This window comes from Vigna angularis, chromosome 2, assembly GCF_016808095.1.
Source record: "Vigna angularis cultivar LongXiaoDou No.4 chromosome 2, ASM1680809v1, whole genome shotgun sequence".
Taxonomy (NCBI): domain Eukaryota; kingdom Viridiplantae; phylum Streptophyta; class Magnoliopsida; order Fabales; family Fabaceae; genus Vigna; species Vigna angularis.
Window position 1 is genome coordinate 42,167,640 of NC_068971.1, and position 23,775 is coordinate 42,191,414.

General features: G+C 30.8%; 2 protein-coding genes across 3 annotated transcripts; both read left to right on the top strand.

Annotated features, from left to right (window-relative positions):
• Window positions 1-656: 656 nt before the first annotated feature.
• LOC108323233 (protein LIGHT-DEPENDENT SHORT HYPOCOTYLS 4) lies at window positions 657-2,197 on the top strand. Its single transcript, XM_017555622.2, has 2 exons — window positions 657-1,110; window positions 1,346-2,197. The coding sequence occupies exons 1-2, from the start codon at window positions 854-856 to the stop codon at window positions 1,695-1,697; spliced, it is 609 nt and encodes a 202-aa protein (XP_017411111.1). The 5' UTR covers window positions 657-853; the 3' UTR covers window positions 1,698-2,197.
• Window positions 2,198-21,604: 19,407 nt separating this feature from the next.
• On the top strand, window positions 21,605-23,433 carry LOC108323235 (probable arabinose 5-phosphate isomerase). Of its 2 annotated transcripts, none has more exons than XR_008247240.1 (3): window positions 21,605-22,531; window positions 22,608-22,928; window positions 23,053-23,264. XR_008247240.1 is itself a non-coding variant. In XM_017555625.2 (3 exons), the coding sequence occupies exons 1-3, from the start codon at window positions 21,875-21,877 to the stop codon at window positions 23,207-23,209; spliced, it is 1,038 nt and encodes a 345-aa protein (XP_017411114.1). In that variant the 5' UTR covers window positions 21,640-21,874; the 3' UTR covers window positions 23,210-23,433. The 2 variants fall into 2 exon arrangements, 1 of the variants encoding a protein (XP_017411114.1); XM_017555625.2 differs by having other exon boundaries at window positions 21,640-22,531; window positions 22,608-22,831; window positions 23,053-23,433.
• Window positions 23,434-23,775: the final 342 nt, after the last annotated feature.

A 23,775-nucleotide genomic window follows, 5' to 3' on the forward strand; every position in this document is an offset into this window, starting at 1 on the left:
TTCCCTAATTTTTACCCCTTCAAACTTTTTCCTGTCTCCATCCAAACCTACTGTCCAAACTTTCTTTCCTATTTCCTCCAAAGCCCTAATAACTCTCTTCTCCTTCATCATCTTCTTCATCGTCTTCTTCTTTCTTTCTTTCTCTCTCTCTACCTAACACACAACACAAGAAAGAATATTAATAAAACCATTAACAAGAAACGATGAAAATTTGAGTTTGCTCCACCCTTTAAAGGAAAAAAACCCAATCCCTCAGCAATATCAGAAATCAAAGCTACTAAAAAAACCACAAACACCTACCCTTGTGACCTTTCTAGTATTGCTCAACACACACTCACAACAACGGGCCACTCACTCCCATCAATCTCATCACATTCTCAACATCAATAAATCTTCTTTTGCTTCACCATTTGCAGGTACATGTCTGTCACCTCTCTCTCTCTCTCTTCTCTTCTCTTTCTCACCCATCGAATAAAAAAATACAAAAAACCCCATCAAGTCTGTAACACCAATCAACAATTAATCAGACTTTGTTCCCTTTCCTTTTTTTTTCTTTTCTTTTTTAATAATTTTCCCCTTTAAGGTTGTTGTTTTCATTTACAGTAACTTCTAAAAGGAAAAAAACATTAAAAAAGAAATTATTCAAACAAAAGGACATTTCCTCAACTGTTATCCAAACTATAAGTATAGTAATTGTTTATCTCAATTAACCTTCATCTCTCTCACACTCCTCACTCTGGTCACTGTCTTGGGAACCCTAGAACAGCAACCCAGATACACTATTCCCAGACACACACACACACAGAAAATCGAAACAATTAACCTTGGATCTGCAAAGCGACCACGAGGGGCCATGGATTCAAATATTCAAGACTTTATAGACACATGTAACTCCGACAACACCTGCAACCTCATCACCAATACCACCACCACCAACTTAACCACAACTGCTTCCTCTTCCTCCGCTGCTTCCAACTCCATCGCCAGCAGCAGCCGCTACGAGAACCAGAAACGCCGTGACTGGAACACCTTCGGTCAATACCTCAAGAATCACCGACCCCCTCTCTCCCTCTCAAGGTGTAGCGGTGCACACGTCCTTGAATTCCTAAGGTACCCACATACAATACACACCCTTTTAACCAGTTTTACACACCATGCACCTCTTCTTTCTCTTTTTTTTTTTCGGATGAAGAAGAACATATGTATCTTCCCTGAGAATCAATCTTGCTAGAACCAGATAGTTTTCATCTGAGTTATACCAAGATTGTTTTCCTTCCATTATACATGTGCCTGTTTGTTATGAATACAAACTTTTTTTTTTTGGTAATTACTGCTGTGAGTGTAGGTACCTGGATCAATTTGGGAAGACGAAAGTGCACACACCGATCTGCCCCTTTTACGGGCACCCGAACCCTCCAGCACCTTGTCCATGTCCTCTCAGGCAAGCTTGGGGGAGCCTTGACGCTCTGATTGGACGGTTGCGTGCAGCTTTTGAGGAAAATGGAGGAAAGCCCGAGGCAAACCCTTTTGGAGCTCGAGCTGTGAGACTCTACCTTCGCGAGGTTCGTGATCTGCAATCCAAAGCAAGAGGAATTAGCTACGAGAAGAAGAAAAGGAAGCGTCCACCACCTCAGCAACAACCCATGCCACTGCCTCATCATTCTCTCCCTCCTCCAGGTGCAAGTGCAACTCATTAGAGGAATTCAATTCTCACTCCATGCCAAATTCTACTCTTTTTCTCCCTGTCAAAACTTCTTCCTCCTCAACTGGGGTCTCTTCTTTTAATCCAATAAGCTATTAGAGTTATGGTCTAATTTAGTATCACAACATTTAGGGTTTTTTTTTTCTTTTCTTCTTTGTCATTTTTCTTTTGTGAAAGCTGCTATATCTGGTCTATATAGACTGTTTGTCTTTGGATCCTGTTTGTTCAGGGGGAAGAAAAAGTTTAAAATTAAATTCTGGGATATCATGCATCTCTGCTTAAAAAGCAGACAGTGCGGTACTGGTAGTAGACTGATAGTGCGTGGGAAGTACTGAAAAGTGGAAGTGAGACTGTGAGAGTGAATGGATATACATGGAAGCCATGATCCTTGTGATGAGAAACCAAAAGTATGGTATTATTATTCATAGTTCTACATATTTGTACTTTTCGATGTTGTCAAGCTTAGACTTGTTTATTAATTATGCGTCTTAATTTTATCATGCTTAGCTTTTGGAATAAATATATATTATTTCAATTTTCTATTTTCCAAGGATTCGATTTTCCTACATACAAAGTTGCTAACAATTTCATTCCACAAATAGATGATTGTTTTTGAACCAGAAAACTACAGGTAGGAAGTCACTTCCATATGTTGGATAACATTCTTTTACATTTGGGACATTGATGATCATCATTTTCTCATATCTACAAATGAGTGTTCTTTCTCGACCTCCTTTTTTCCTCACACTTGCCACTTATATATATATGCTTTACTGTCTGCCCCAAACATATTTTTGTGTGAAAAAACAATGATAGTGCCTCTCTAAAACTTAATCATAGCAATAGCAACTTCTGTTTCAAACTGACAAGATTTATTCCCTCTCAATCCCTTCTACGGCTGCTGTTAAATAGATCAAGTTGATTGATGATACTGATTCATATTATATGCTGTAGTGCTGTCATTTCGAATGAAGTGAAATTATAAAAGCCAAGCAAAATTAATGGCAGACAATGTAACAAAAAACTTGTATATGCTTTCTTTTATACATATAGTACCTTATACCTTATATAATGCTTAAAGGATGCATGTCATTAATTCACATGTTTTCGTTTGAATTTGGTTATGTCTGTTGCAAATGGCGAAGTGAGAGCTATATTGAAAAGAAATAACATTTTCTAAAAAGTCTTGAATTTGAATGGTGACACAAAATGGTGGAACTAGGTTCTTATAGTAGAAGACTAAATTATGCAAACTTATATTACAAGTTAAAAGACTACAAATAGGTCATCAAAAGAAAAGGAGAAGAAAGTTACTTTGGAAATTTATGTATTTTGAAAGGAACTGGTTTTATGGTTGACGAGACAATATTTTTGGGAGAATAGTGAAATATGTATAAATTATACTGCAAGTTGTTCAAACGAAACGCAGAAATAGAATCAGTAAAAAAGAAAAAGAACTTGATAACGAATTTGGCCGACAAATCTGTGTAATATTTTTTTGTATTATGCAATTATTTGTTGAAAAGGAAGAAATTTGCGCAATCCCTCTGATGACGAAGAGGCACCTATATTATAGCACCATTTGCACAAGCAAATACCAATAAGACAGTGGGTATATGGTGGAAAGATAAGCTAAGCTTCTTATTTTCCTTTTTGAAGTGATTCTAGTGGGGCATATATGAGACTACCACTTCAGACATAGAGGATCTATTCTTTCATATAATGATTTAGGTATAAATTTCATAAGTACTTTCGCCTGTATATGAGGGCCATATAATTAAAGCAATTTTTACCTTTATCATGCAATTTTTTTTAATAACCACTGCATAATGCAGTTAACATCGTACTAAATTAACTAAAACTTTCATGTTTTATTATTAGTTTTTTGAACTGCAAAGGACTTTTATTCATAAAATATTTTATCATGTAATAATACTAAAGATTTGAAAAGCATTGTAAAAAATAAACTGCATTGTTTTCTTTTGTTGGAGTGAGAGAAAAATAGTTCCGTTAGTTTTCGTCTCCAATTTGGTTAACTTTCTTTTGTCCGTTTAATTTAAGATCATTAAGACTTTAAAAATTATTTTTAATCATTCATACCTTTTAAAAATATCGAAATTCTACTTAAAAGGAAAGATAACACAGATTAAACAAAGAGGTATAAGATGATGAGAAAATTTTCAAATAACAATTATTTCAAACGGATCATGCTTTCTTTAAATAACAACTCTCTCATTCAAAATAGTTCTTTTAAGCATGAGAAGATAAATTTTTTACACTTCTTTGAAAATTTATTTTTCTGATAATACAAAAATTTAATTAGTAGTAAATTTCAGTTACTTATATTAGAAAACTGATTACAAATTTGACAATTCATATTGTTTTTTTTAAAAATAATTTTAATATATTTTATTACTGTTTTTTGTGTTGCCAAATTAATATCCTAAATTAGTAGTTAAAGAGTTAAAAATATATAATGAAAATACGAGGAGTTGATGATATTAAATAATTAAAGGAAAAATATATTGATAAAATATAAATAATACTGGAATGAATCAGATAATAAAGTTGTTTATATTAAAGATAGAAAAGACAGGAGAAACGTCTAATTACAGTAATTAACTGATAGTAGCTTACCAACTTGAATCACTACAGCTATAAAATCACAAGGTTTCTTTCATCAATTCCCAAATGGAACAAACTTCATTATGATCAGAAGCCACAAGGTCCCAAGCAACTTCCATCCACTACTTTTTGCCATGCAAATTTTGTCCTTTTTCATTTTATTTATTTTCGGAACACAGCCCAAGATGTTGAAGATAATGCTCTAAATACTTGCAATAAGAATTGCATAAATAATAACCTTATCAAGCACAAAAGTCAAACCAAACATCTCTACAGTCCAGCAGCAAATCAGCAGAGCGTCTCAGTTTATCAAAACAGTAAAGCACAAGACTCATTATAATGAGATCATAGATATCATAGTGCTTTTGATTTTAACTTCTGCTTAATTAGATTTGTGTTAAAGAAAAAGTTCCATGCATTTAATGTAGAGTGATATTATGTGTTTTTATGATTGCATGTGAGTGCCTATCAGATTTTGCTGTTTGAAAAAAATAATTAAAGAGTAATGAAATGCATGCATAACTAAGCTTAGGTAATTTTTAATAGGCTCTTCTAAGTCAAGTTAAAGATATCTAAGAATGATTATATTATTACTTACTTCCATTAAGTCTTCATTTGAAAAATTAAATTGGTTATAGACAACATATATTTTTTTTGGTAGAAAAATTTCATGTGGTCATACAAAATCGAGTGCATCTAAAATTTCCCTTTGATATAATGAGAGTGAATCATTGCTATAACTATAATTATAAGACAAAAAAAAATTCTAGCGATTTTTTCTTCTCAACAAATTAAGCTCTTTCAACCTTTCTGAATGTCACAAAACTGGAATTTATTCTTATGAAATATGAACTTAGCTTGAATTTTATTATTTTATTAATAAATTTTATTTCACTAAGTTAGTGGAAAAATTGTTAAAAATTGAAATGTGGTTTGAAAATTTAACATTAAGTAAAACAAAAAAGTTGAATAATATATAAAAGATAAATTTTACTTTTCAGCATAGTAAAAAGATACATCACTTTTCAGTCTTTGTTTGTAGTGTTGTTTTATTTGTGTGATCTTTTCTCTTAAAGGGGATTTAGTATTTAAAAGTTTTATACTTACATCTCTTACATGTATTTATTGATTTTGTTTCAACGGTAAAAAATATATTAATAAAAAAAAAACTTGAAGTGCTCTATATACAAAAATTTATAAATTCTAATCTAAATATCCTTTTAAATTCACGAACAAACTTGATATAAGTATCAACAAATTGTTCTTAACAACGTTCGAAGCATGTTTATAAAAGTTTTATACTTACATCTCTTACATGTATTTATTGATTTTGTTTCAACGGTAAAAAATATATTAATAAAAAAAAACTTGAAGTGCTCTATATACAAAAATTTATAAATTCTAATCTAAATATCCTTTTAAATTCACGAACAAACTTGATATAAGTATCAACAAATTGTTCTTAACAACGTTCGAAGCATGTTTATAAAGACTATTTCTTTTTGAAATTAAAAAATGTTTCAATCTCATTGTCCCTGTTTACATTTTTCAAACCATTTCTTAATGTGTGACCTAGCTTCTCTATTGATATTTTTGTATATGATCCCTCACTCCTTATTCTTTTATTTGTGTATTAGTTATTGCTAATAAAGAAAAATTACTCACATGTAATGATATCAAGTCTTACATCAACCAATCATTATGACATCACTTGTATTAAATCTTCATTTGAAAAATTAAATTGGTACTGTATTCGAAACTATTAGTAGAAAAAATTTCACTAACCAAAAGATCATATAAGACAGAGTGCATAAAAATTTATCTTTGATCTAATGTAAATGAATCATTGCTATAATTCTGATTATAGGGAAAAAAATATATAGTGACTTACTTTTTCATACAACAAATTTAACCCTTTTAATTTTTTCTAATGAGAGAATTGGAAAGTTGAAGTTAAGTTTTGTTATTCATTGATAAAGTTTATTTCACATAGTTGATGAAAGTTTTATTACTTAAATATTTAATATTAAATAAAAACAAAAAGTTGGATGATAAATGAAAAAAGTAAAACATATATACTTAATCTTAACATTAAGTTGAAAGTGATTTAGTCATTTTTATATGATTTACTCTAATATTAGAGTGAAAGTAAGCAATTAAGTAAACTATTCTCTCAAATAAATAATAATGGCTTAAGCTAAAAGTTAAAAAGAAATTACAATAAAATAAATAATAAATAATAAATTTAAATAAAGAACATACAAGATATTATTTTAATTTTTTTTAAGAAACTTATTTTAAAATACAAAAAATATATGGAAGGAACTAATACACAAAAAAATACAAAAAATAAAAACACTTCTCTACATATTTTTGGAAAGAACTTGAAATTAGTGTAATGAGAAAGCCAGACATGGAAAACATATACATGTGTTAAGACTTTTATTGAATAAAATTATCCCACAAATTTCTTAAGGTGCACAACATTTTTTACTAAGGAATTTTCTCTTAGTTATCTTCTTTTCTCTTTTAATTAATTTTATTTTATATTATAGTTAATGAGTATATATCATTTTCTGTTTGAATAGAAGTACTTTAAATTTTTTTTTTATCAAATAAGTTTTCTTAACACAAACATACTCATAACAAATAACAACACAAACAAAAATATGAAGAAAAAATAATTATATAATCAAAATATACTAGTACATAATTGATTATGTTTGCACTATTAAATATAATTAAATAATAGTTTTGAATTTCGCATTCTTTTTGTTATTTTTCTATTTTTATAATTATTAGATGAAAAAAGTATTTCTTAAATAAAAATGTAGACAAAATTTTAGAATACTTTATTGTCAAATTAATTTTATCATGCCTTAACTTTTTTAGAATATTTTTATTTATAATAACTATTGATCTTAAAATGATATTAAATTACTTGATAAATTTTCCTTTGTCAAATGACTTCAATCCTTGAAATTGTTTCATTTGTATGCCTAAAACAAACAAATTATACTTTTTCTAATTATTTTTTCTAAATAGTTGTTAATATCTTTGGGGTGTATGGCTCATTTAATTCCTAATTCTCTTAATTAATGCTCAATAAATTGCCATAAATATTATTGATTATTTAAAATATATGGATAACTAAAAAATATTTATGATTTGTCTCTAAGTATTTTTACTATTTTATCTTATTACACATACTTTTAGAATGTAACATTCAGTTAACTGTTAATCAAATGTTAATCTAAATAAAATATAATTAAATTATATTTTCAATAACTTATTACATTAACAAATTTATTTTAATCTAATTATTGAATTTCATACCTTTATTTATTTAGTATAAATTTTTTTATATTATTTCAAAATTGGATTAATATTACAAAATTCAGAATTGATTAAATATGCATCATGTAAAAAATGATGAATGGATAACCTTACTAACATTTTAAATAATTGTGATTATAAAAAGAAAGTACAAAGAATCTCCATATTAAAACCATCTGTCTCTTGATTTATTCCTTTGTCGTTTTGTCACAGATATAAACACGTTGGAAGTTCTTCGGTAATTGTGTATTCGATCTTTATAGCCAACCGAATACAACAACGTTTATGTTTGTGTATACCATTCTCTTTCCTTCCTTATCATTTATTTTAAATTCTTCTTAACATTGAAATACTTTTATATATAATATTGATTTTGGATTGTAGTGGTTTTGATACGATAATATATTATTTATATTTTTATTACGTGAGAATGTTATAATGTAATTTTAGTATTAGGCAGTTAAATTTTATTTATCCAACTTGAGTTAGGTTGGACATTTTAATAATTTAATAAAGGGTTAAAGTATGATTTCATTATATGAATTTTGATACAAAAATAATATTTTTTTAAATAAAAAATTTGGATATATTTTGATATTTAAATTTTAAAAATAATTGATTTAGTAATTTTAATTTAATTATATTAATTGTTTTTACGTATTAACTAGGAATGTCAACAAATGAAGTATTTGATTATTTTATCCTTCTTACCATCAAAATTTATATCCTTTCTCATTTCCAAATACAGTAGATATACAACTTTTATATTATTCTTATTTCCAGTGAGTAACAAATATATTTGTATATCCATACCCATATCTATTTTTTATTGTTCCAAATATCAATTAAATTATTTTTATAAAAAAATCACACCAAATAAATCATGATAATATCAAAATATTCAATATTAAAATAACATATTTTTTCTACAAAAAATCAAATATTAAGAAAAATATTATAGTTACATAAATATCTAATGAGATGTTTTTTTATACTATTAAAAATTTATAATATATCACAAAATCACTCAAATAACAAAATTAAATTAATAATAATTTAAATTTTAACATAGATTCTTCATATATTAAGTTTGAATTAAATTAAATTAAATTAAGGATTTATGTCATTGAACATTTAAAATTAAAAGTCAAATATTTACATAAAATTAAAATAAATAAATATATTATAAAGAGGTGAAAAAAATCTAACCCAAATTTAATTAGATGAAATTGAGAATATTCATTTGAACATAACACAAAAGAAAAAATATGTAATTAAAATTGTGATAAGAGAAAGGGTATTTTGTGTTAAGGAGTGAACTTTAAGCCTAACTCAAGCTCACAAAATTGGCTTGTAAGGTGAGGTTTGCACTCACTTATATACTATAAATTGATTTTATCTCTAATCGATGTGTGACTTCCAACATCTTGAAGATTAAGAGTTTATGTTATTAAATACTTGAAGTTTAGAGTCAAACATTATTATAAAAAATGAATAATAAATAAAAATATTATAGAGAAGTAAAGATAATCAAATGTATAACCGAAAAGTTATTCCATAAAATGAAATTGAGAACTCTTATTTGAACATAACCACACATGAAGGAAAAAATGTGTTATAAAATTGTGATAACAAAACGAAAAGTACTTTGAAGATTTGATTAAACCTTGAAGAACAAACCAAACAATTAAGAGAGTGTGTAGCCAAAGATATAAAAAAAGAGAATTACAAAACTAGGAGTGTGTAGTCTAAATTTGTCGAGTGACATTGTTAGAGTCAATCATCATGCATTCCAGGTATTATCTGCTTTGGAGCGTGAAACTTTGTCATGGTTTTGTTCTTAAAAAACATCTTGAAGTGTGGAAGGCGAAAGGAATACAAGCCCCTCAGTCGAGGTATAAGGGGAATGATTATGCTTATCCAATGGAGGGCTTAAGAGATCAATGATTCGTCTTAGAACCTCGTTATCAGTCTCACATATGGGTGTCAATGTTTTGATCCTAAGTTTGTGGAGTGACACCGTCAAAGTCAATTACTCCTCATTTGAGGTATTGTCCATTTTCGATGGTGGTGCTAAGAACAACACAATAAAACAGGAAAGAGATAAATAAATAAAACAAGAATTTAACGTGATTCAACATACAAATACCTACGTCCATGACTACACTAGGAAGTATATTAATTATTTGGTGTATCTTTCAAGTTTTACAAAGGGTTGCTTATATAGCTAAATAAAGAAAAACATCTCACAATATTAAGTGATGTGAGACTAAATTAAACTCCACAATACTAACAATTCTTCCGCTTGGAGCTTGATTTACATTATCACTTAATGTAGTTGTCTTCATCATCAATTACTCTTGAAGGTCAGTTGAGGCAATACAAAGTCTCGACTTATTTGTTGTGACAATCTTGGTTAACATATTAGTTGGATTCTCTGCACTTAGAATCTTGGACAAAGACAGGTCTCCATCATTTATCAAATTTAAGATAAAATGATAATTTAATTCAATGTGCTTGCATCTAGAATGAAGAATTGTATTTTTAGCAAGATATATAACACTTTTAGTATCATTGAACAATAGAGGGTCATCTTGTTCTTTCCCTAATTCTTTTAGAAGGTTCTTCAACCATATCATCTCGTTCGCTGCTTCTGATATGTATACTCAACTTCAGTGAGAGTGACTCTTCCTTGAAGTTTAGACTTTCAACTGATAGTTGTACCACCCAACGTAAAAATGTAACATGTTGTGCTTTTTCTACCATCTAGATCTCCTCTCAAGTCTGCATAAGAGAATCCTTGTAGAGTGAGATTGTTTCTTCTAAAAGACAAATTCATCTTTGAAAGTGCCCTTCAGATATCTCAATATCCACTTCACACCTTCCCGATGCTCCTTTTTGGGATTTGATAAGAACCTACTCATAACTCTCACTACATGTATTATGTTATGTCTGGTGCAAACCATAGCATACATCAAGCTCCCTATTACAGATTCATATGACACTTTAAACATATAAAATTCTTCTTCTTTTGTTTGAGAAGATTGTTCTTTTGAAAACTTTAAGTGAGTTTCCAAAGGTGTATTTCTAGTTTTAGCATTTCCAACATTGAATCTACTAAGCAATTTTTGTATATATTTCTCTTAAGATAAGTTCAAAATACCTTCAGATCTATCCCTGGAGATTCTCATTCCAAGAATTTGTTTGGTTGGGCTAAAATCCTTCATTTCAAAGTTTTCTGATAATTGTTTGTTCAAGTTGTTAATTTATGCAATATTAGCTCCTCCAATTAACAGATCATCACATACAAAATAAGGATGTTATAGTTGTCAACATATTTTTTTTACGTAACAACATTGATCTTCTTCACGTATGTGAAAACCTGAGTTTGTCATAAACTCATTAAAATTCTTGTACCACTGTCTTAGTGCTTGTTTTAATCCATACAGGCTTTTATGAAACTTTCATACTATAAATTATCTTAGTCGTCTGCTTTAAAATATTTTGGTTGTACTATAAAGATTTTCTCCTCAAGATCCTCATGTAGGAATGCAATTTTGATATCTAACTGTTCTAGATGAAGATTTATGCAGCTATTATACTCAAGATAACTTTGGTGGTGAGTCATCTTGACAACATGAGAGAAAATTTCTATGAAGTCAAATCCTTGTTTTTTGTGGGAACCCTTTCACTACTTAACCTTATATCTTCTATTACCGTCTGATTCTTCTTTTAACCTATAGACACACCTATTTCGCAAAACCTTTTTTCCTTTTGGTAGCTTGGTTAAACACCTTGTTTTATTCTTCTAAAGAGACTTTATCTTGTCTTTCATTTCTAACTCCCACTTAACATATTCATCTTCCTACACAACCTCAACAAAATGCTCTAACTCACCAACATCAGTCAACAACAAGTAGTATAATGAAATAGAATACATTTGTGGTGCTACAATTGTTCTGCTAAATCTTTTAATCATGACTTCAAATGTCGTTTGCGACTATACTGTATTTTTTAAGCTTTACAAAGGGTTGCTTATATAGCTAAATAAAAAATAACATCTCACAATATTAAGTGATGTGAGACTAAATTAAGCTCCATAATACTAACAAGTCGAAGGATTAAAGAGCATTTAAAGTAATAAGAATATAAACCTCCAGTCAAGATCTAAGAAGAATGATTGGCCATCTCCAATGAATGACTTATAGGACAAAAGGTTTGTCTTAAAACCTCATTATCGATCCACAATTTTTATCATGAGTTCAGTATGGTCTTTATGTTTTCATGTTTGTTTTTTTTAATAAATGTTTTGAAATTACGATGATGATGCTTAACATGAGGTTATGAATAAAATAATAAATTATTTTTTTTAAATGAAAAACAAAATAGATTGGATTGGATTAAAATTTCATCTATCATAAGGATGCATTAAAGTCTCTCTTTAGGTTGGGTATGTATACTTTCAAACATGTTAATAATTTTATTTTATTTTTCCTTTTCAACATTATTTCACTTTAATTAGATAATTGTTTTTCATCAATCTCTCATAGTTATGTTTCATTTTGTTTCCCTCTTTTTATTTATTTCCTCGCAATGAAAGGTTTAGTGCCTAAAATAATCAATTAAATTTGTTTAGTACATACAATAATGTTCTCTTTCTATCATCGACGGAACAAATTTTAGATTTTCAAAAGCTTGAATTCAATAACATTTCTTTATATTATTTATCAGTTTTTACTTTCATTCACACTTTTAATTTTATGCTATGTTTTATTTCAAAAGAAAAGTGTATTTTAAATTCTATCATATACAATTTTACCTTTTTTATTAATTATTATTTAGCCAAATAACAAGGTAGATTCACATTCTAAACTCCATATTTTTTTTAAAAAAAGTTAACTTGTAATTTATATTAATGATGTTTTCTTATGAAGGTAAGCATTCCAATCATGCAAAAATGTTTGCTTAAAGATTATAATTTGACCATATTTATAATCTATGTAAGGCATAACTTTTGTGTCTATGAAATAGACTCCATATAATAATTGTATCGTTTGCTAGGTGGTGTAAATTAAGTAAGTAGAGAATTGGTGAATCCGTGAGTTATTTTGAATGGAGGAAGAAAATAATAATTTAAAAAAAAAAGAAAATTGAAAAGTAAGGAGGGAAAGAGAAAAAGAAGAAAATGGGGTGTGTAAAGTTTTTACGTATTGGTTGTTAGTTAAAGGAGAGAAGCATGCAGAGGGTAGAAGAAAAGAGATAAGAAATGTGGAGAAAAGGTGTCCAAAGTTTACCTTCCCCATAACTGCGTGATTTAAGCTAGTGACTGCTATTTCTGATGAACCAAACCAAAGACTTGCTCCAATCCAAGGGACTAGCCACTGAACCCTTCTGATCTCTGACCACCTCTCACGTTATGTACAGTATTTCACAGATCCAAGTGCACACTCTCTCTGCTCACACAATTATTGCCCCACAATTTCAACTGCTCTTCTCCCTTCTTCCATTTCATCGTCAACACCATCATCGTCATCGTCAACATACTTCCAACCTCTGTATCTATACCAGGTAGCATTCTTCTATTCAAATATCACCAACCATTCATTAATTACCCCACTACACATTAAACACTTATGTCTTTAAAACCTACACTTACTTACCCTCTCTCTCTCCTCCTATAATCCCCTCACTAATCAAACTTCGATCATCATTAATGTATCAGAATAAGTTATTCTTTCACACAGAGGAATGACGTTTTGGCCCCTCCAGGACCATAAAAACAAGGGTAAGTATTTTCTGACCTTATTAATGGACTGCGATTTCCTTTAATATTTTTGCACACAGTTTTATTACTTGGGTCCACAATGCTCTCTCTCTCTCTCTCACGCACTCTCTTTCATAATATATTAATTACCTCCAATGAATCACACAGACAGAGTGTTGCTTTGCTTTTATTTCTTTGAGGATGAAAGAGTATAAATACAATGTTTAATGGGGAAAATAAATTTTAAGAGAGTCAAAGTAACTATCGATTTTGTGATGATTTTTTTAATTTTTCATAATATATTTCTTGCATGTTTCACCTACTTTTGTGTAGTTTACTTTCTACTTTTTCTATCCAACGTACTGTTTGAGATATTTTATTTCATTTTTCTAAATCATTTTCTACCGTGTGTGTCGTCACACTGTAAATTCTTATTTGTTTTTCTAATGAAAAACATATCTTTATGACACGAAGATGTGATTCAAATTAAGTTTTTCCAACTACAATAGCGATACAAATTATTTACCATCGTGTGAAAGTAGTTTAAATTAGTATTTTATTATATTCAATAATTAATGATTATCATATTGAAACATACTACCTTTTCTGAAATTTAATGATTCATAGTTTATTATAAATAAACATAACAGTATATTATTAAGAAAATAATACTGTATATATAAGTTATAATTTATTTTAATGAATATGAATTTTTTTGTTGCACCAAACCAAAAAAAAAATTAGGAGATTTAAGTTATCTGGACATTATCTGTCTTTATTACTTAGACATGCAAATTGTACATGATTATGTTCGATCTTTCCTAATTGTCTTGGCAGATAATGTCAGTAATTACCCTCACAAATTGTGTCTTCCCACAGACAGACAAAGCATTAAGTTCTTTTTTAATTATTGATTATAATATTTTACTTTTATTGCAACATTAATCTCCATAGAGTAAAAAGAAAGCTGCTTTACATAATGATTTTATTCAGGATTACAATGGAGCCATATAAGGTTTTACGTGTGAGCATTCAAAATTCATACTCAGGCATTCTTATAAAATAAAATAAAATAAAATATTAAAAAGGAATAAAAATAATCAAATATATATTTTAAAAGCGATTTATCAGAGATTTGTATTTTGGAAGTACAATACATTTGTTGAACAATATATATATATATATATATATATATATATATATATATATATATATATATATAAAATATATATATATATCAGTTATGATGATATAAAAAATACCTTTAATACTTTTGTCAATTTGATGAATATCAAATAACTAAAACAATTGACAGAGAATGGAAAACATAACATTAGTCTCTTCTTTGATCCTTTAATTATTGATTACAATAATTTACTTTTACTGCAACACTAATCTTTTGGTGTTTCTCAATCTTTGAAAGATTTGTATATTGACTTCTTTGAACAACTCACAAACTGCAACACGAGAATGCCAACAAAGGAGGTATTGCAGCACACGAATTTTTGTATAAATGAAGGAATCATTTTACAAATCAATATATATTTTTTGATTGTAGGGACATGATAGTGAAATGACACGAAAGAACGAGGCTAAACAAAACAAAGACTCAAAACTGTGTTGAGCAGTTTCAAGAAATGTGCATTGTAAAACTCAAAAAAGAGGTGTGACACTTGTTGATGATTGAGAGCTTTGCAATTTCAAGAAATGAAACTCCAATATACAAAGTCAACTACTATTGAATACTAAAATAAAATGTATAAAAATTTCAAATTTATGTTATTTAGATGTGATTGTTTTGGAGTTGAAGAGCATAAATACATATTGATTTTTTGTATACTGCAAAAACAGATGTTACATAGATGATCCTTTTGAATGATTTTTTAAGATCATCAATCTTTATATACTCGATCATTTCAAAGAAAAAAAAAACATTTTATGGAGGCTTGCACAGATATCTTAACTTGCAATAAGAACAATAAAATCTAAAATGTTTATCAACACTGTCAAAGTGAGCCCAAGAGAATGCTGTAAAACTAAAAAGATGAAAATTATAAAGTTGAATTGGTTCATAGTAACTTATCTTTAATTATTGTTGAAAAAACCTTCCCCTCTTATAAAGAGGAGATAATAATGGAAGTATTGTACATTCCTAAACTAACATATTATTCATTTGACAACTTATATATATTAATTAGTGTAATCTATGTATGATTCCAATTACTAGATCTTCTAATGGTTTACTTATTTACGTATATGTATAACTACCATCAATATTAATGTTACGACTGCAAATAAACAATAATATAATATAAATAATATAAGAAATAAGTAAATATTAAAAAACTATCTTAATTTATTTAAATTAAATATTTTTTCTTTTCATTTTATTATTTATTTATTTATCTTCTGCATTAGGGACAGATCTCCATATGACTTCTAACCCAGGCATCGCAATAAAATTGTCTCAGTAAAATGTGTATAAAAAAAACTATTTGATCTTTTGAATGTAATAAATTTGCAGACATATTTGACCATATTCACAAAGGTAAAAAAGATTCATTCACTAACATACAAACATAGATACGGGAAGAAACATACTCTATCAGATATTTACACGCGTGCAATTTTTATACTTGACTTTATCACTATAACGATAAAAAAGAACTATAGAACTATTAGAACACGTGTTGAAGGCTGAACTAGGTGGTCAAATTTCCGAGAGTAACTGAATCGATTTTTTTCTACATTTATTCTTATGACACAACTCGAGTTTGAAACACTTTAAAATAAACTTAACTGCTCACATTTGTTCCGACATGTTTGCCCGATTACTGAACTGTCGTCTACTTCAAACACAGAAAATTCAGCTTCTTTCTTTCTGAACTTAAATGCCCTAAACAACAGTTGTTTTGGGCCTGGACATCCTCAATCAAAATCTAGTTTACAGACATAACATCATTGGACCCTTTGTCCAATGTTTTGCAAAATCAACAACCTCATTTGATTTTCCCTTAGTATAAGATTTAAGGGTATTACTTTGGCACAACATGAAAAATAAATGAAGAAAACAAGCATTGAAATTAAATTGTAAGTTGTAAATGATGCATGAGGGGACCAAGCTATAAGCCCTATTCTTGCTTGTTAGTAATAGTTTCATTGTTGTTTGAATAATGGAGTTTGAAAATGACGTTACAAAATAAAGAAATGCCTGCAGATTGTTATTTTTGTTTTCGTACAAAAAAGGGTAACTTTTATCGAACGCGTGTGTTTTGGAGAAGACTTTTTCAATATCTCTTGTGTATATATATGTAAAGAAGAACAGCCCCTACGACTTCAACTATTTGTCCTTGGCCAAAGTATTAAGTATATCAAAAGTACATGAAGCAACATGCAACTTGCACTTCAATTGTCTTTATTTCTATTAAATATATATTATTTAATAATCAAACTGTAAAAAAAATCTTACTTCTAACCGTACAATGCATGCACCTTTATTAACTATTAGTTTTGTTTTGGAGATTTTTTTCGTGATAGAGCCCTTTTGCCAGAAGTTGGACAATTTCAAAGCTTTTTGGTCACAAAATGTTTTTCTCTCCTGAGATGACCCATTACTAAAGTCCTGTTTTATTTCAAGTTTTATTTAGTTAAAAAGAAAGAAGATAGAATGGAAGGAATATATAGGTAAGAAAGTATAAGATGAGAAATAAAATATGCATAGTGTAAATTTAAATATTGTTGATTTTAAAAATACAGAAGAAAAATAAATAAATAATTTAATTTTAATTTTTTAAATGACAATTATTATTATTAATTTTATTGTTAATCACTATTAGTAATTATTATAAAAATATAAAATAAAATTGTAAAAGCAAAGGGTCACCATGTATTTTGATTCTCATAATAGAATATGGACCAAATTATATATAAAATGAAATTCAAGTTACACCATCAACTGTGTTATATCATATAATGATTGAATTTCTTTTTGGTGCACATTGTTTTTGCTAATTCGTGCAGAATTTTTTAACTTTCAGTATAATTTTGATATATTTTTTTATCAAAACACTTGTTTATAATCTAATAACAAAGAGTGTAAAAAAATTGTTATTGATTTTGGATCTGGATTATTATTAGAAGTTTTGAGACTAGGTATTTTAATTTAATAATAATTATTTTAGAAAGATATTTTTTTTTACTTAAACTATTTTCTTAGTGTTTCTAGAATTATGAGACCGATTGAGTGAATGGATGAAGCAGGGTTTCATGTAATGAGTAAAAAAAATGAAATGGAGAAATTGAATAAGAAAATACTTATAAAGGTAATATTAAAGTTATGAAACAGATTATTTAGAAAACATAAAAAAAAATTCAAATTAATTTAAAAAAAAATAAAAAGTCATTTGGAATAAAACCTAAAAGTATAAAACTATTTACATAATGAATAAGTTCAAAATAAAGTTTTTAACTTTGAATGGTTAGATTTATCTTCTTTATTTTTTAAAGAATGGTAATAAAATGGGATTTAGTATGAGGATAAAACATATAAAAGGATAAATTATATTTTCTTTTGTTTCTAAATAAGCACCAATGTTAGGTATTATTGTTATAATGTAAAGATTTTATTAAAAAACTAAAAATAAAACAATAAGGAATTACATCACATTCGTGATAAAAATATATAGTACAAAAAGGTAAAAATATCTATTATAAAAAAACTAAATAATTATATAGATGAAAAAAGAGTAAATTAAGGTTACATTAGGAAACAAAAATTTAATAATTAAATTTCTCAATCAAATTAAGACATACAATACTTTTAAAACTCATTAATATATATTAAAAATTCTTCTTTTTGAAAATTTTAGTATTAACTTTTTTTGGTACTTCTCGAACGTATTTCTTATAGTTTAAATTAGGGTTAAATATATTTTTAGTTCTTAAACTATCAAGTGATTTTGTTTTTAGTTTCTCTTTCAAATTTTGCTACAGTTTAAAAGAGAGACTAAAAACAAAATTGTTTGATAGTTTAGGAACTACAAACATATTTAACCCTTTAAATTATCATAATATTCCTCAAAATTATAATCTTTTTTCTCATCAAGTATATTATTTTATTTAGACTTTAGACAGTCATGGGCTGAGCGGTCAATCATCCAACAATGAAACGATTAGTAAACCAATCAGTCGGACCACAAACAAGACTAACTATCGAGATAGGTTAACCCTAAGTATTGGTGTATGGGTCGCAATTGGGTCAACCCTAATCAGAAACCCATTATGAAAGTGTATAAATATAGGTTTGATATTTAGGTAGTTGGTGACTTTACTGCGTATTTATTGCCAAAATTTTCAAACAAACACTGACTTGAGCCTTAGGGTGTCTTCTACAGGTGACACCCGATAGGACCAAACAGTGCAAGGAAAATTAAGGATCATACCGTGACTTAAGCTTGGAGTTAGAAGATAATTTGTTAAGAAGACTTAGCCTCGATTCTACAAATTGAAACAAGGTGAATCTAAATGCTGCAAACACTTCAAACTATTAACAATGGGAATAACATCTTTCAAAGAAGCCATATCAGCCAATGAATCAAAACTCACTCACACACCACTACCATCATCTCCTACAAGACCCACTAAAGGATCCACCATTATACACAAGATCCACAATAAAATTAACCACAGAGTCAACCACAGGGTCCATCACCACAACAAGCTCCAAAGCAAGCTTCACAATAGGTTCTACAACAGTCTAGAAGCTTTAAAACCGAAGAGAGTAGTTATTCTCATCTTTGACACCAACCACCTTAGAAGGATAAAATTATTGTATTTTTATGCCAACTATTTTCTCTTCACCAAAAACTACATTGATATTTTATTATAACTATTTATAATTAGATAGATCACGACCAGTCATTTACAAGGGAAATAAAATAGAAACACCATTTTCTATTCATAAAAAAGATTTTTCGACAAAATAAAAATAGCTATAACTATATCACAAAAACACTCTAAGTAGAAAGTAAAATAGGAAAATAATTTTCTATTCATATAAAAGAAAATTTTCGACAAGATAAAATAGGTATAACTATATGAGTCGAAATTAAAAAAACAATCCATTAATAATGCCTCAAAGTAATTAATTGCATAGACTATTTGCAATATTATCCTGTTCACCCATTATAATAAAAAGCATAATATTGAAATTAGAATAATTTAATTTAAGACGTATAATTTGATTGCACTATTCAGTATACATGTAGACTTTCATATATTATAGTTATGTTTTGTTTTCTTGAAAAATTTGAATTACTTGAACTGAAAATACAAGCATCCTAATTTTAGTTAAAGATGTTTATACAAACTTTTTACTTATGTGATATGGGATCCACCCGGAAGTGTCCTGTCAGTGTAGCAGACAAAGATGACAGGTGTGCACGTGGGGCTTATATGGGATCCACCCGGAAGTGTCCTGTCAGTGTAGCAGACAAAGATGACAGGTGTGCACGTGGGGCTTCTGCTTTTGGACTGACTTTGAACGGTCCTATCCAATGTGGGCCTCTCTCTCTCTCTCTCTCTCTCTCTCTCTCTCTCTCTCTCTCTCTCTCTCTCTCTCTCTCTCTCTCTCTCTCTCTCTCTCTCTCTCTCTCTCTCTCTCTCTCTCTCTCTCTCTCTCTCTCTCTCTCTCTCTCTCTCTCTCTCTCTCTCTCTCTCTCTCTCTCTCTCTCTCTCTCTCTCTCTCTCTCTCTCTCTCTCTCTCTCTCTCTCTCTCTCTCTCTCTCTCTCTCTCTCTCTCTCTCTCTCTCTCTCTCTCTCTCTCTCTCTCTCTCTCTCTCTCTCTCTCTCTCTCTCTCTCTCTCTCTCTCTCTCTCTCTCTCTCTCTCTCTCTCTCTCTCTCTCTCTCTCTCTCTCTCTCTCTCTCTCTCTCTCTCTCTCTCTCTCTCTCTCTCTCTCTCTCTCTCTCTCTCTCTCTCTCTCTCTCTCTCTCTCTCTCTCTCTCTCTCTCTCTCTCTCTCTCTCTCTCTCTCTCTCTCTCTCTCTCTCTCTCTCTCTCTCTCTCTCTCTCTCTCTCTCTCTCTCTCTCTCTCTCTCTCTCTCTCTCTCTCTCTCTCTCTCTCTCTCTCTCTCTCTCTCTCTCTCTCTCTCTCTCTCTCTCTCTCTCTCTCTCTCTCTCTCTCTCTCTCTCTCTCTCTCTCTCTCTCTCTCTCTCTCTCTCTCTCTCTCTCTCTCTCTCTCTCTCTCTCTCTCTCTCTCTCTCTCTCTCTCTCTCTCTCTCTCTCTCTCTCTCTCTCTCTCTCTCTCTCTCTCTCTCTCTCTCTCTCTCTCTCTCTCTCTCTCTCTCTCTCTCTCTCTCTCTCTCTCTCTCTCTCTCTCTCTCTCTCTCTCTCTCTCTCTCTCTCTCTCTCTCTCTCTCTCTCTCTCTCTCTCTCTCTCTCTCTCTCTCTCTCTCTCTCTCTCTCTTCTTAACACTCTTTTCACTTTCTTTTTCAAAACTTACGATGCAAAGTACACAACAAAATTTGCACCTGGATTTCATTTTTTCTTTTGCTGCTATGAAAATATAAATCCAGAACTTATATTAGAAGTGAAAGGAGATTTATATTTTTAAAAAATAAATAACAAATATGATAAACAGATAACAAAATTATCATTTTTACTACCGGTAATGTTTGACAGAAAACACAAGCAATGTGTTAAACTGCCCTAAGAAAATTGAGCATGGAAGATTTTTCCAAATATGTTGGACAACTTAGGGTTACTATTTTAGGGAGGTTGAGAATTTTATTAATTTTTAAGAATTTCTCTAAAAAAAGGAGAAATATTGAGAGTAGAGAAATGTTACCATAACATAATCTTATACATACTTTTAATGTGTGAGATGGAAAATTTATACAGTTACTTAGCCCAAAGAAAACGAATATGATTTTGTACCTTTAAATAGAATAACTCATCATGCAAGTTGAACACTTTTGCCATATAGGCCTTTCTCCATTATCACTTGGTGTCCAAAAGTAGGAAAGATATTGACCAAAAACACACTAAGGTCTATTTGGCTTCTACAAAAGAATTTTAGTAAAACTTGAAACGATAATGGAAAGATCATTTAGAAATATTTATTAAAAATAAATTAAAAAACAATATCGCCAAATTTATTGAGTGGGCCGCATGAAAAGTACTATATGTAATTAGGCGGGCCTTGGGATAGAGGATGGGCCTTATTACATGGTCCATTTGTAAATAAAAATAATTTAATTTTAATTTTAGTTTAACGGCACAACCAACGCTCGTTTTGTTACCGCGTAAATCAAAGGCATCAGCTTCCATCAATGCTATTATATGAATCAGAGAAAAAGGGGAAGAGAAAAAAAACCTGTTTTTTGTTTGATATTCCTTTCTTGTGATCTGAAGGAAAAGCAATAGTCCTTCGTCACAAGATCGTCGCGATGGGTTCTCTTCCTGTGCCGGCATTCCCAGCCGCGGCGGCGAAACACGGCCTTGACGAGAGCAGCCACATTGACGAGAGCGCCCTCACGACGCTGTTCAAGTCCCAGCAGAGCCACCTCAACTTCTTCTTCGAACACGTAGACCACTCCCAAACCCTAGCCTTCACGCGCGCCCTCCTTAACGCCGCAGGCACCGTCTTCTTCACTGGCGTCGGCAAGTCCGGCTTCGTCGCCCACAAGATCTCGCAGACGCTCGTCTCGCTCGGCATCCGCTCCGCCTTTCTGTCGCCGGTCGACGCGCTCCACGGTGACATCGGGATCCTCACCGACCGTGACGTTCTCGTCCTCCTCAGCAAGTCAGGCGCCACCGAGGAGCTCCTCCGCCTGGTGCCTTGTGCGAGGGCGAAGGGCGCACTCCTCATTGCGCTCACCTCCGTCGAAGGTAACGCGCTGGCCGCGGCGTGCGACATGGCCGTGCATTTGCCTCTCCAGAGAGAGCTCTGTCCTTTCAACCTTGCGCCGGTCACATCCACCGCCATTCAGATGGTTTTCGGGGACACTGTGGCCATCGCGCTCATGGAGGCGAGGAATCTCACCAAGGAGGAATACGCCGCGAACCATCCCGCCGGAAAGATCGGGAAGAGTCTCATCTTCAAGGTCCTCCTCTTTCTGTTCCTTTGCGTCTGCATTTGTTTTCCCCTAATTTGTTGTCTGATTCGAATTTGAATTGCAGGTAAAGGATGTGATGAGGAAACAGGACGACCTTCCGATTTGCAGAGAATCGGATTTGATTATGGATCAGCTTGTGGAACTGACGAGCAAAGGATGCGGATGCCTCCTTGTGATCGATGACCGGTACCGTCTTATCGGAACGTTCACCGACGGTGATCTTCGTCGCACTCTCCGAGCCAGCGGGGAAGCCATTTTCCAACTAACTGTGGGGAGGATGTGCAACAGGTAACAATCATCATCATATCATTACATGCGTACATCCTACCTAGAAAACTCAGAATCAGAACAGAAGTTCACAGTTAATGTCAATCATTAGAAATAGGTAAAGAGCAAACTCTAATTTTAATCAGAGAATGGTGTCAATAATACATATTCTGCATTCAAGTTATGTTTGATGCTGGTTGAGGAGACGAGTATGTAACAGTGATGTTTTTTGTTGATGTTAGGAATCCAAGAATTATTGGCCCGGAGGCTATGGCGGTGGAGGCGATGAAGAAAATGGAAGCACCTCCGTCGCCTGTTCAGTTTTTGCCTGTGATAAACGATGAGAATATTTTAATTGGGATTGTGACCTTGCATGGATTGGTTTCTGCTGGGTTGTGAATTGTGGTGTTTTGTATTAATAGATATATAATTGCTTCATTCTTTTTAGTTTTTACTTCGATTTGCATTGAATCCCACTCAATTTCAAGTGGGTTTTCTTGTGTACTGTATAATCTCTAATAGGATATTCAGAACCATTTGTATTACCCTTTCTTTTTCTCCGTTAGGACTTTGATTATTTTTGGTATGTCGCACCTGCCGACATTGCGGGCATGTTTATATTACTTGTTTTCGTGCTGGAATTATTGATGTAACTAGTTTCACCTTTAATGTGTTTTATTTTCTTCTCAAAACAAATGGGGTGGTGGAGAGGGTAACAGACAAATTATGAAGTGACAGCATAATTGATGTTTACAAATTTTTTCCCCTATTTCGGGCTTTTTAATTTGAACAGAAATAAACTGAGTGCAAGTTTTAAACTGTTGATTCGCTTCTGTCCGAGTGTCCGAGGGTCTTTGGTCCTTAGTTGAAAGTAACGTTACTCGAAGAAGAACGTGCAAAAAACCAACGTAAGGAATGAATTCTTATTTGTCGCTAAACATAAAGTGACCCTATTGAAGGAGACT